This window comes from Vipera ursinii (assembly GCF_947247035.1).
Source record: "Vipera ursinii genome assembly, chromosome: Z".
NCBI classification, from domain to species: Eukaryota; Metazoa; Chordata; class Lepidosauria; order Squamata; family Viperidae; genus Vipera; species Vipera ursinii.
In genome coordinates this window covers 39,030,188-39,044,901 of record NC_139517.1, presented here as the reverse complement: position 1 = coordinate 39,044,901, position 14,714 = coordinate 39,030,188, and the positions used below count along the sequence as shown (strand labels likewise).

General features: G+C 38.5%; 1 protein-coding gene across 4 annotated transcripts in view; it reads right to left on the bottom strand.

The window, feature by feature from the left end:
* Positions 1 to 14,714, bottom strand: part of LOC310649627 (KAT8 regulatory NSL complex subunit 1-like) — a 133,160-nt gene that overhangs the window by 16,323 nt on the left and 102,123 nt on the right. For 2 of the 4 annotated variants that reach the window (XM_083378227.1, XM_083378228.1), the window contains exons 4-10: positions 13,082 to 13,186; positions 9,007 to 9,104; positions 8,082 to 8,277; positions 5,914 to 6,076; positions 3,020 to 3,205; positions 1,023 to 1,184; positions 539 to 693 (exon numbers count right to left, since the gene is read on the bottom strand). In XM_083378227.1, the coding sequence (XP_083234353.1) occupies positions 539 to 693; positions 1,023 to 1,184; positions 3,020 to 3,205; positions 5,914 to 6,076; positions 8,082 to 8,277; positions 9,007 to 9,104; positions 13,082 to 13,186 (1,065 nt within the window). The remainder of the gene's footprint in view (positions 1 to 538; positions 694 to 1,022; positions 1,185 to 3,019; positions 3,206 to 5,913; positions 6,077 to 8,081; positions 8,278 to 9,006; positions 9,105 to 13,081; positions 13,187 to 14,714) is intronic. The other 2 variants (XM_083378229.1, XM_083378230.1) reach the window with 1 other exon arrangement.

The window sequence follows — 14,714 nt, the reverse complement described above, 5'->3', positions numbered from 1 at the left end:
TAGCAAGTTTCAATTCAGCTGGGCTGAAAAGCCATAAAGTTCCCCTTCCATGCATGAAACTGCAGATGACATTTCACTTCTAGCTGCCACCTCTTACCTCCAACTCTCACCCATTCTCCACTATGATTCACGACTTCCTTGTTCCCAAACCCAGAATATATTACTCCTCAACTTCTGAAGCCTGCTTTTCTTCACTTTTTCTTCCTCTACTACAGTCTGGGAGACTATATCTAAATCCAATTGTTAGGATTGGTGATCGTGAAAGCTAAAAATCACCTTTTCCACTGTACCTTTGATACAATCCTGTGTGTCCCATACTCTATAATTGAAATAAAAGAGCACATATGCATATCCTTTTGTTCCAAGTTATTCCTCCTTACCCTAATTTTAATTCTAAGTCAAGGTTAGCTCTCAAGCATCTTGAAACATGGCATGACTGGGGTCATGCAACACATTGCATCCTGAAGCACTGAAGAAATCAAACTCTAAGTCACTTGCTACTGTCAGATAACCGCACATCCCCACCCAAAGTACTTACAGTTGCACTGGAACTTCCCAGGGAGCTTGTGGTGACAGGAGGGATGGAATTTTCAGAGGAAGTGGAGAATTGCCTCATGAAGGAACTGTGAGCCGTGGAGGCCATAGCACTCGACAAATAACTTGGCCCTCCTATCTCTGCATGATGCTTCAACACTATGTAAGAAAGAAAGAGAAGAAATAAGGAAGAGAACAGTGAGTGAGAATAATGCCTGTATTACACCCACAAGCATTACACCAGACAGGCCTCAAACAATTGACATAGAAGAACCAGAGCACACTTAAGGGAGCGAAACTTCCTCTGGCTGGACTGCTTCTCTAGAGGAGGAAGTTGTTGAAAGCACACAAGAGACCATGGCAGGTAACACCACTCACTGCCCCTCTTAATTCCCCAGAAACAGAAAGCGACCATCTTGGAAAAGAGATGGGGAGCAGAATGCAGAGCCCAAGCTCCCCCCGGACAGACCTGGCTGGGGCCAGCCTACCTTCACTTCTCTTGGAGGAGCTGTCCCGCAATCGCTTTCTTTCATGAACTGCCGTCAGGATAAGTGAGCGCTCTGGCGCTCTCTCGGCCTTGGGAGCAGCCCTCACATCGTTTAAGGGCTGCCTGTGTGCCTTGTCTGGCTCGATTTTGTGATGTGAGCAAGCTGAGGAGTGGAACAGAAAGAGAGCCATGAAAATGCCCTGCTTTCACCTCTCTTTCCTGCCTTTCAGGACCCAACCTAGACAGGACCTAGGAGCCATACAAACAAGATTGCCAGAACAACATAAAAGAGTCACTGGCAGCAACTGCCCTCAGGCGACAACCATATTAATTTAGTGGTTGTAGTACAAATCCATCGATCCGTCTGTCTATCCATCCATCTGTTAGCAAGGACTGTTATAGTGCAGAACGTTGCACCCAGCCCTGCCAAGGCTTCTAACTTGCTGGCTTCCATTCTGGCCCACATGTTTGTGACAAATGTATTCTCTAAAGAGAGTCAAGAGGCAATTACAGATGGTGATACTTGACCACTGCAGAACTATCACAAAAATCAAGAGCAGCAGGATCTGTCTTTTGCTTTATTTTAAGTATTAAACCTACCTTGGCAGTTTATCGATTATATACTGTACAGGAGAGGTCCCCCACCTTTTGGGCACCAGGGACCGGTTCCTCTGGAGAGGTTTTTCTGTGGACCGAAGGGTGTGTGGTTTTGTGTGCTGCCTGCATCTTGCAGATGAGGCTTTGCTTGTTTGTGCAGCCCAGTTGCTGACATGTACTGGTCCAAGGACTGGTGGTTGGGGGCCCCTGCTGTACAGTGTTCCTGATGTTCAAAGGAATCCACCCAAAAAGTAGGAATAAGTGCGTATGTGTGTGCATGCAAACATATTTTGTCTTGCTTATTTAGGAACACCCAATCCATGTTTGTTTTCAGTTCCAGAACAACACATTATCATAATCACGAAATGTTCAAGAACGACTGCGTTCTACATATACACATCATGGTTTTCCCACAGCAGTAGCAAACACTAAATAATCAACTCCCTCATGCTCCAATACAAATTCTAAATTCCTTGAAAAGTGTTCCCTGGTCAAACAGTCTACAACATCAGATTTCAGAAATTTAATCTGCTTCTATTTTGTAAGAAAAGGGAAAGGAAGGTTGGTAAGCTCAATAGCAAAACTCATGCTTTGTATGCTCAGAGTCACAGATCAATCTTTGGCATCTCCAGATAAAAAAGGCTGTAAACAGAAGTAGTGTTTTCAAGCCAGAATACACAAAACTCTAGGCTAGATGGAGCAATGACCTAGCTCAGAATGAGGGACACCCTTATGTCTTTAATATTAAATATTACTTTTATTCTTCCTCTCTATGTAACATAATCTTTCAAAAAGAGTTACATGTTTAATTCCTTCAGTTATTCATGCTAGATTTTTCTTTTCAACAAATATGAAATTAAATCCTCCTTATCATTAACTCACATAGGCAGTGCAAAAATCAGAATGGGAACAAGAGCCGAAGTTTCACTTCAATAACCATTGTAGACCATTGGTTCTTGCCTATTTTGTTTTCTTCACTGCTTAATTATTATTTGTACAAATGAATTTTTAGAAGCATAAATACAAGCTTCTCTTCTTTGTATCTAATTCACCTTTTTTCTTCTTAAAAGCTACATTAAATTACTACTAAAAGAGGACATACTACCAGAAATTATACCTCCAAAGGGAGAAAGTAGAACTGGGCCTCTAGGCTGCCTGTAATCTTGGAAGCCCTGTGGTAAAGCCAGAGTTTGTGTACTATTATTATGGGAGGCCCAAATATTCAATGTATTCTCAGAGGCAGTGTCTTATTTATTACTTCCTTTTCCAGGCTGGGCACTAGCATTAATCACATTTCAAAGTGGAATCCTGGTTCACTTTAAGCCATATACATAGATGACTCTGAAGGACCAAACAGATAATTCCTGCCAATTCAAGATTAAAATCAATGAAGGCACTTACTGGCTGCTGCTAAAAAGGTATTAACCAGCTTGTGACGGTCTTTGCGCATGGAGTCAGACAGGTTGCTGAGAGGCCCGGTAGATCGGTGCTTCAACATGAACTTTTTGGGAGGTTTGATTTTCTCACAGGGCTTGTTCTGTAAGTGGGATTTCAACATGCCCTGAAGGTGTAAGCTTACTTGTACATCTGCAGAAAAATGAATACACACATACACAAACACAAAACCAAAAGAAGGCAATTATCAGACATTATTCAGAATAAAGATGGCCTATTCTGAATGCAGAACAAAGTTCCTCACCAAATCTATCCAAATCTAAATTTGGAGGTTTATAGTAACATGGATCAAAATTACATCCATTTGGAGGCAAAAAAAACCCCAACAACAATATTTATGGAGTTCCTTATTTTCATTCTGTAATGAAATCACCAATATTGGCTCAACTGCAGTTATACTAATACCGTGCCCTCCAGATTTCTTGAGTCAACTGGAATTCTGAGCTAACATAGCCTTCAGCAACAATACATCTGGTGGACATGCCCCCCCTTTTTTTTGAATAGGCACAAAAAAAGGCATTGGGTTCTTCCATTAATTTTGATGCTGTCAAATATTTTATAAAACATCGGTCTTTCTTAGTTTTATTTTTTGTTCTTTTTATTTATAAACTGCTTAAAGGGATTGCCCATAGGGACTGAAAGAATAAAATATAGAGAAAGGAAAAATATTCCTTCTCTTTAAGCATGCTCTGCCTCCCGTTAGGGCACAACACTTTTGTTTGTAGAGACCTAACAATGGCGGCGGCGGCAGCAGCAACACCTATTCCAACTGAAACAGCTTTCTCTGGAAAAAAATTCAAAAGTCCTAGATTTCTATCTCAAGTTTCATTTACTTGAGTGCAATTAAAATATTTTGTTAAAATCCAAAATAAGATTTGTTTCTTAAAGTAAATATTGAGTTCACCTTAAATTAAAACTAGGATATTTCTAGATGACAGCAAGTATGCCTTACAATAAAATTTTGAAGATGAATTTACGTCTTTGAGGAAACACTGAGTTAAAAAAGCTTTTCCACATACGTGAAGAATTTGATCACTTCTCAAATACAACACTGATTTATCATCTATCCAAAACAAGATCTTTTATTTTCACCTAACACACACAGTCCTAGTCTATCCAGTAGCAACCTGAACACACTTCCAAATAATTTGTTATTGGCAGTTCCCTTTTTGTTTGGTAATCTTCTACATGTGTGAAATGGACCAATCATGAACATGGATAGAAACCACAAACATTATCTATGATCTAGAGAAATGGGGCTGAGGGTGGTGCAAGCAAATTGAAAGACAAGGTACTAGAAAATGGATGGTAAGTATGTAGGAACCCTTCAACAAGTAAAAGAAAGCATGAAAATGTATGAAGTGTACACACAGACACACACATACCTAGTTAAAAGCAAAAATATATCTTTGTTTAGAACATATACACAACTGAAGGATACAAGGCCACATCCTATGCACATATAACCCTCAAACAAAAGCATTCTGAGCATTTCCTGCAGATTTTGAAAATGTTTAGCAAATAGTGGTTTTTAATATGGAGAAAATGCCATAGTATATGTCTAGGCAGTAATCATATTTAATGCATACTTATTGCAAATGTAAATGAAACAAAATCCCTTTTAGGTTTTCACCCTACCATTGCCTGCCATGGTAGAACTGCACCTCTGCATAGTAGTTCAAAATCAAGAATAGTCACAGTATAGAAATAGTGCACCCATTTGGTTTGGAAAATGAGGTACCTGCCCAGAATATTCCATTAATGGGCAATACACAGGTAAATAAAACTAGGAGCAAGGCGTAAGATAGGAAAGGTAGTTGGATATGAGAAACAGCTGATGAAAGAAGATGAATTCAGATATTAATAAAAAAACAGCCTGGATAACAGGCCCAAAAACTGAAAAGTAAAACACCTCCAGCAGAAAAATTCAAATCAATGTGCCAAGCAAATCTCCTGCCTTTACTCTAGCCACATGCTAATAAAGTACAAATGATGGAAAAGGCATATAACCTAAGAAGGCTGCCCTGTAGCAGTAAAATAATGCTACCTATGTGCATGCATACCGAAGAGAGAAGTATATTGTTGAAGAAACACGAGCACACCATCCAATTGATTATTCAGTTTACTTTTCCTCCGTCTTACTGCCAGCCAACATCTGACTGCGCCAAAACAGCATCGTGTCCTGCCAAGATAGCCTTTTTCCCCTGATCAAACACTTAAGAGCAGCAACTTTCTCTTAAGAGCCCCAGAGGGCGCTATCTTAGCTGTTTTAAAGACCTGATTAACATCCTTTTCACCAAGGTTGTTATGATGTTATTACGTCATCTGGAAATTTCCAGTCACATATCAAATCATCCAGACGAGGGCAGAACACTCATTAACAAACTCACATATGGAAGAGAGAAAGAAGCAGGATGAGGGAAGGGGGAGGGGGATGCCCAATTGTTGTTTAAAATTCTATCTACTAGTCTGTAGCAGCCCATGTCAGGCAGCCCTTAGATAATTAGATCAGGGATGCCTAACGTTAGTGCCAAAGTTGCTCAATACCCTAGGAGAGCCAAAGTAAATGCCTTTCCAGATCCTCTCTTATCCAAAATCATTCAGCCTCTACTATCCCCCTGTGGCTGCCTGCCTCTCTCTATGGTCTAAGCAAAAAGAAAAAAATGTTTTGGTTTCTGCTTCCAAAAGATCATCCTAAGGCCAGAATCCTAGGTAAGACAGGATAAAAGTAGAGATCTTACTGTTGCCTAGATATGGCTTCCGAGTTAGCTTGGAATGAGGAGCTGACTTTTTGTTCAACTCTTTTTATTTCTCACATCTGCTAATGGGGTCATTCTTACCATCTGGGAATGAAAGTACAGGGTGGATGCAGGAATCCAACTGTGAGAGATGCTCCATCAAAGGGGCTTCATACTGGATTTCTGAAGGCATTGAGCTTCGAGAGCCACAGAGAACACACAAAGAGTTCACATCACAACCACACCACTGTGGTTTACGATAAACCTAGACATAGGATGAGATAGGGAGAAGGGCTAGAATCCATCAATCTAGAAGAAGGCATCAGCTTGCACTTTGTTTCAAACTGAGCACCTGGTCTTCAATCACCCACTATTTTCATTCTGTAGAATTGCTCCAAATTTCTTGACATGGGAAATCAGGCTGGCCAGAGACCAATGGTTTTGAGGTGCTCTTGGCTGCCCAAAACATAAAAGGAGAAACCTGCTTTACTGCCACTGCTTGTTAAGGAAGGAAGGAAACTTCAGGACAGCACTGGTTAATCAGGAAAGGATTAGTGAAATTATCCAGAGAAATTTGAAATTGATTTCACTGTAGTATCAATGCAGTGGAAAGAGGAAATACAGGTAGTTCTCGACTGATGAGCACAATTGAGTCCAAAATTTATGTCATTAGGTAAGTCATTTAAGTGAATTTTGTCCTATTTTGTGACATTTCTCATCATAATTGTTAAGTGAATCCCTGCAGTGGACATGTTAGTAACATGGTTGTTAAGTGAATCTGGCTTCCCTACTGACTTTGCTTGTCAGAAGTTTACAAAAGGTGATCGTATGATCCTGGGATGTAGCAACGGTCATAAGTATGAAGCAGTTGGTGAGCATCTGAATTTTGATCACAGGACCATGGGGATACTACAAGGTTGTAATTGTGAAAAACAGTCATGAGTCACTATTTCAGTGCCGTTGTAACTTTGAACAGTCAGTAAATGAACTGTTGTAAGTCGAGGACAACCTGTATATGATTTGAGTTATTGGACATAGTGAACTACACCAAGCATTTAACAAGCTTCGAAGGTGATCTGATGGGAGTGGAAAGGGAACAGGAATGGATGAGTGAGACTGAGTTTGTGAATTTGCCTAAGAAGGTCAACTACAGGTATAAATAATGGGAGTTGAGATTTTTCTACTGTTTGGGCAAACTAATTGTACTTTAGCTTTTGCAGTTGCCTCTCTTATTGCAGAATTTGTTCAAGACTAGAAAACTACTATTTACAGACTATCTGATAACAGAATATTTGCTATTCACCAATTCCAAAGTGTCCACTGAAACATAATTGTCACTAATAGTGCTTCATCCTACTAATGTTCCAATTAAAACAAACAAAAAACAAGCGAACAAACCTTCTTCAATATCCACGATAATATAATAGCTCCAAAATAATATATACATAAAAGTTTTGTTCTCAGGGGGAAAAAATGTTCATTCTCATCAGAGAATGAACACAGCAACACTTTATCTCCAATACTAATGTAGTTTAGAATGATTAGATAAAAATTGGGTTTTTTTTAGAGGTTTACATTCTGTGTACTGTTGTCTTCTATTTATGCATACAAATTTAAATTTATTGACTATCAATGCCACATTTGCCCTCAATTGTTATCCTACCAAACTGAAACAGTTCAGTCTGGCTGAAAATGCATACCTCCTTAAATACTTAGATTAGCCATTTTTTAAATTGTGGGGGAAGAGATGAAAAAAGAACAGAAAAGATCTTTTAAAAAACAACAAATAATCATAATTCTATGCTGCAAATGAGCTCAAACACAAAACTTAGAACTGATTTCTGAATTCAGCATACTTAAACGCTGTAACCATTTGAACATTTTTAAACTAAAAACTCTAAAACTAAACTAAAAAGTGTTTAAAAATATGAATCTTACCTCCCAAAGCAGCATGCATGGTGGAATGAGAAGTTAAACCACCTTCCTCTGACCACTTCTACAGTCAAATGATCAAGATATAAAATGTAGCTCTCTCCCAGTCTTTCCTACTCAATTCTAAACTCATTTAACGGGGGGGGGGGGAAAGTTCCACTGACATGAAGACCAATAAATGCACTTAACTTGAATATCAGAGAGACTCTAAGCAGATTTTATAATGATATGGGGCAAAAGAACAATATGTAAAACCAACAACTTGCTAGCTATCTCATATAGCTGCAAGATTTTCCCCTCCATTTTTTTTTACTACTTTAACTAATTCATTTACAGACCTTTTTGGATAGTGGAATTAGATTGCTGGGTCGAACAAGCCTCCGCTTCTTGCAGCTGAGAAGAGGGCGTGTACGGGCTGCCACACAGGTTCCATCAGGAATTGAAGACATCATATTTAATCTCTGCTTTTTCCGCAACAGCTCCTCAGCATCTGAGCCATCTCCCTGAGTTTGCTCTGTCAAGCCTGGCTGTAGACTATCCAACAATGGAAAAAGGCATTAGGCATTTCTACTTCTCCATCTATCACTAATCGGGGTCAGATTTTCATTACCTAAAATCAGCAGCCGATTTGTCCAGGCAAACTAATAAATCCATGTATGTAATAAAAAAATTCAAAATACGATCAGTACCCCCAAAGTTCTTCTTTGATACCAGGTTACGCTAGATTGCAGTAAACATCACTTGTCAGCAGATCTCTAGCTTTTCATTATTTGGAAATGTCAGCTACTGTTTTTCCTTTGTCCTTACTGCCTCTCACGTCTTCCTGCCTTATATTTTTTTCATTCACACTTTTTCACTATTATCCTATCTTATTCTTCTGTACACAATGCCTACTCCAGCTTTCCAGCAGATTTACCCTGTTAACTTTCCATCAATTTTTACTTTCTCAGTCCAACACGTTTTCCTCCAGATTAGCTGGGCTATAGCTTCCTGAGCCAGTTTGCCTAGCCATGTCGGGAGTTATAGTCTAATACATCTAGAACATCAGGTTGTGGAAGGTCCTTTGATTTACTTCTGCTCAGAACTTTCTATATTTTTCCAAATTCTTTGTTTTTAAGATTTCTAGTAAAGATACAAGTGACATGCTGAATAGATACTACCAGAATTAATTTGATTTATATACACTTACTAGTCTAAGTACCTTTGAGGGTGGCCTTTCTAGAGGTTATAATTCCTTAAGGAAAGGTTTAGCAAGAACCTTACGTGTTAATGACTCCGTTGACTGGTCTCGGCACTCCACAGGTTTTGGCAGTTAAAGATTCTTGGGTATTACTAATGGATATACCAAGGTTCTCTGATGACTGGGAGATAGATGCATGTGTATCAATGGAAATGGAAAGGGAAGGATCAGGGGGAAAGAAAGAAATTCTTGTTAGAATTACATAACACTCTGATCAATGGTTTCTCTTCTATGACAAACTCTAAAATCACCAGCAGCATTTGGGAATCAGAGTATTTCATAATACAAATTGTACGATAGCTGTATCTCAGCAACGAACAGTACAATAGGCTGGAACATGGAGAGATGATTTCAAAGATCCATTAACTTGGAGACAATGAAAGAAACAGCATTTTCTGATCATCTACTTTAAAACAGTTTTTCCAACCTAGAAATAACGATGGCCAAGCACATCTTATTTTAAAATCATTTTCACATGGAAGTCAGTTTCCATTGGTGGAGAGCCGTCTATGGAATGTATAGACTGCTACACACAGGAATGCCCAGGTAATGCAAACATACCTTGTACGTTTCTAAAAGTTTACTAAACTTGATACAGAGGTTCTATATTCTTTTTACTGTTAATGTTCTATGTTTAAATTTACACCACTGAAAGTTTAGTCTTTCATAATTAATCCTTTCTAAAACAAAGCTTCTAGCTCTTATACCTGTAAAAATGTTTGAGAAGGGCCCAATAAAATTGTCAATCAGAAAGGCTATTTGAAATAGAGCACTGGTTTACACATTTATGATTCACAACATTATAGCTTATCTTTAACTTTGAGCTAGTATTACAAGGCCATGACAAGATCATTTTAAAATTCAAAACGAATATACTGAAGGAAGATAAGGTTTTAAAAGAGATTTTTCAGCCCTTACCCAAAAGCATTTTTAAATTTAAATCTTTAAACTTTAAAGAATTTAACTGGACCAAGAAAAAGAGCAGTCATATTAATTTTGCATATAGCAAAGAATCTAGAGAGACTTTAAAGATGAATATATATCAACAGAGGCTATTTCAAGCAACCGAAAGCTTGAAAGCTTTAAGAAAAACAAATCCAGAACACCCTAAAATGAGAAAAAACTAATTTTTTTCCCCTGAGGAGCAGAAAAACAATGTTATGCAATCTACCAACTTATTTTCTATGAACTGAATCTGCTGTATACACAGTATCATGTTATATACGCAGGAGCAATACTATTTATATGCTTTGCAAAAGCAAGTAAGGATCAAAATTCAGAAACAAAATTTTGAATTCCTTGAGAGATCTTTATCTTTTATAGCAATATTGCCAGCAGTAAATCAAATTATGTGGCCAAAGATAAAAGGGAAGAGGGGGAAAGACACAAAAGGTAAAAGAGATGGACAGAGACATAATTTAAGCAAAGCTGTCCTGTCCTCTGAGCAGCTTTCATAAACTGCAGACAAGGAGAGCACGCAATTGGCAAGCCTTTTCCTTTATACCCTGGAATATTAAAACTGATGTCTTCAGCCATTTCAAATATAGACATCTACTATGTGATTCATAAAGTATGTAACACGGAGATGTACAAAATACCCACTACATCTATAGGATATAAATTATATGCAGCTCTCCTACCAAATACAGGTTTATAGCCTTTCCTGTGTGCATTTAGCATCTGCAGTATTTATACTTCAAGTGGCAATTAACAAAATCTTTGATCTTTAGTTTACAACCTTTAATTTTGTGTCTTCCCTCTTGACCCTTTTACCTTTGGCCCCATAATTTGGTTCACTGCTGGCAATATCGCCTTAAAAGACAAAGCTCTCTCAAGGAATTAAAAAATGAAAGTTGGCAGTTTTTGATTAAGTAGCCCAGGCTGCTCTAACAAAAGGTCTTAGAACAGAAGGTGTTTTGTACATATCCAAGTGACGTATCCAGATAAGACTAAGAAAACTCTTATCTGAAAGTTTAGAAAGACACTGCCTATCACTGTAGATGATGGTGATCAAATATACCCAGTAGACAAGTAGCTTTCTGCTCTCCTATGAAAGAATTTTGCAAACACAATCTTACATGATTGCAATCATGGAACCTGTCTAAATCAGATGTCACTGACATTATTATACCACCTGAGCAATCACTTTTGGGTAAGCAATTGTAAAGCTTCACAGATTCAGGCTAATGGGCAAGTGCAGATTACCTTTATATGACACTTATTTGCTTATTTTACTCAGACAGTATGTTAATATTTATTTACTGTTCATAGTTTCAAGTAAATGTCTGCTACCAAAGTAACCATGACTGAACTTTTGTATGCAAAGCAAATATAGGCATTCCTTTAAAAATCTGTGAAGAATAACTTCCACAGTATTAACTTGCTAAGCATTCCCAAGATATACCAACACATGGATAGAAAGGTCTCCAGTACCTAATCATCTATGAGTAAAGCCTGGATGCCAGAACCTGAAAATATTGATATTTCAATCTATAGACTGATTAAAAGCAGCTGGTGCCCTTGAATCTAAAATGCTCTTCCAGAAATTAGGGTGAAAAACTGAATCTCATCCATCTCACAATCATTTACTACAGGGCTTTTCAACCAGTGGTACGGGTACCACCTGTGGTACATTGGCACCTGGCAGGTGGTACACAACCATCCTAGAAAGGTGGTAGTGGGGGAGGGGAATGAGCTGAACCGGTGGCAGCACTGCACAAGCCTGAGTGAGAGATGGCTGGAGCTGCAGGGCTGTCAGGGCTCAGTGGAAGTCCCAGGATCAGCGCTTCATTGGGGCTGTCTGGGCTCAGTGGAAGTGCCAGGTTCCAGCTGGAGCTCGGCGCTGATCCCGGCACTTCTGCTGAGCCCAGAAGAAGCGCCGATCAGCGGGAATGTTGCAGCATCTCCAGGGTCTTGTGATTTACACTCAGATGCTTGGCAACTGATTCATATTTATGAGGGTCAGTGTCCCAGGGTCATGTGAAGTGACCAAAATCTACTGCAACCACCCAGCAGAGGTGGGAGGGGGAATAAAAACCAAACACCCCCACCCCACCCCCGCTGCCAATCCTCAACAGAAATGCTCACACCAATGAAAACCTCAGACAGAAGGAAGAGTGCCGCCGGATGGGCAGGCGTCTTGCTCAGCTGTGGCTTGGGGGGCACTTTTTTTAGTGCAATTGTAACTCTGAACAGTTACTAAACGAACTGTTGTAAGTCAAGGACTACCTGTACTTCATCACTTTTTTCCTTTTTTTTGGTCATCAAGTTTTTGACACCTTGCTAGGCGACTGGTGGTACACGGATGTTGCCATATCCTAAAAGTGGTACAATGGGTGAAAAGGTTGAAAAGCCCTGATTTACTAGGTTTTTGCCTACTTCTAGGTCTGGTGTTTTTTTCTATTCATCCACTTTTAAATTAAATCTCCTGCAGCCACATCACAGTACTTCTTTCACAATCTTTTTTTAAAAAAAAATCTTAAAAGCAGGTACTGTATTTTGGCAGAGTATTTTTAAAAATAAAAATAATTGTTGTATTCTAGTCCTCAGGAATTTTCAAACTGCATCCCAACTTCTAATAAAGTACTAATCTATAGCCTGCAGTAATAAGCTATCCTAGAAACATGACTTTGAGGATGCCAATTTAGGTAAGTAGGTGATTTTGGGAGCATCTGCAGGGCAGAAAGCTATTCCCTAACTGGGAATTCTTCAAATACTTGGACAAAAGAAAACACAGCAACAGAAGAACAGTCTTTTTTATATATACCAGGCATGTCAAACTCGTGATGTCATGTGACATCGCGCGACATATCGGAACTTTTTCCCATTGCCGAAAATGGGATGAGTGCGGTTTCTCCGTGACGCTCCGGCCCGCAGGCCGGCAGTTTGACACCCCTGATATATACAACTATGAAATCTGTAATGTATAAATTATTACTGATCCATTTATTGATTTCCTGATTTCTGTGTATACAGATACCCACAGACACTGATCCGGAAACAAGAAAATAAAATAAAATACAGCAATATAATATCAGTAGGGAAGCAGGGGATGATAAAAATACTCCAAGGAATACTCCTCCCACGCTTATTACTTACCAGTCTATCAATTCTAGGTTCCATCTTGCAGTCAACACTAAGACTATGAATTGAATGACTTAATACAGGGTCAGAAGGAGGCATCTCACCAAGCAGTACCAGTCCCTGCATGGGAAATGGAAAAAGATGATTGCACCTGACAGGCCAAATTCTCTTTCAGACTATGCCAAGAATAAAATCTACCATTATATTTCATTCACTATATTTTGTTTCTTTGTACCTATCCTCCCTTTTCTCCTGCAAGATTCTTTCTCAATTTTCTATTAACTAGAAACTTTATCTTCACTGTACTGCATGACTTAAAATTCCTGCTCTGAAAAATTCAACAAATTAATGAAGACATCCATTCTGGCATTAATCACATGCCAGAATTATAGCTGTACAATGGGAGGACTGGAAAAGGGAAGGGAAGGGAAAATATAATACACCCTTATATACCAGATTGAAAATGTTAGAAAACTATAAGTTTGTGCTCTAATAAGCAATGCTTATTATGTGCATGTAGAAATGAATTCATCCATAGCACCAACTGTAAAGTATTTTTAAACGAGGGACTGTGCTATTAACTTCATTAAAAGCTAGGTGATTCTGCAATCATTGAACATAATACCATTTCTACTACTACTAATAAAAATTTAAAATGACTCCTTTGAGCTCAGCTTGATTCCATTACATAGATTCCTCCATGTAGTTTTCTTTCAAACAATATTGTACAGAAGTGGTTTGCTTACCACTGCTTTCTTCCAGAACGGTTTTTTGTCTTCTGAATCCACAGAAAGCAACCTTAAGATATTCTGATAGTCTCCCATTTAACTGGGGTCAGCCTAGTGTACTTATATGCTGACACCTTCTTATGTGTCATAAAGTTAAATGCCAAAGTCAATGGGATAAGAAAAAGATAATGACAAGCAATGTTTTTGAACCCCAGGACTACACCTTTTCCCACTCCTTTTTAAAAAAAGTTCAGCCTGTAAAGGCTGAAGAGGTGATGCCAAAAATTGCTCCAACTTCCATTTTCCTAAAATCACAAGTGCTCCCTCTGATAACGTTGCAGAAATTCAATTGCTGCTTTCATGTTGTAGGCCTTAGGGCTTAAAATATTAAAATTATCTTTTAGTCCTCCTTTAAAACCCAGAAAAATGAGAAAATTCACCTAATCCCAGACACACCCAATATAACTTATGGAGGAATATAATGCCCTCCACCCAAGGAAAAATAGCCCATGCCTGAACAGATCTTTAGTTATTATCTAATCTTCTGAAACCACTTTTGGGTTCTCCCTCCCCTCATATAACCTAGGTATACAGACATTATCAACTGCTTCTTACTGTATCACATTATGAAAACTTTTGGGCCTCATTAATTACTGACAGTGTATGCATACATGTATATGTGCAGAGAGACAAACAATGCACTGTTACAAATTTTAAACTGATGTGCATTAAATAGTAATACTACAAATCTGAATATGACATTTTTATATCTCTCAAAAATGATCTTGTAACAATTCTCAGCATCCTAACATAGAACCATCAGGTTATATATTATGTGGGAGTTTCTCCTTTATAAATCTATAGTAGGTGAAAATTAAAAAGGATTGATAACTATGATAAACGGTAGGTTTGTAGGATGC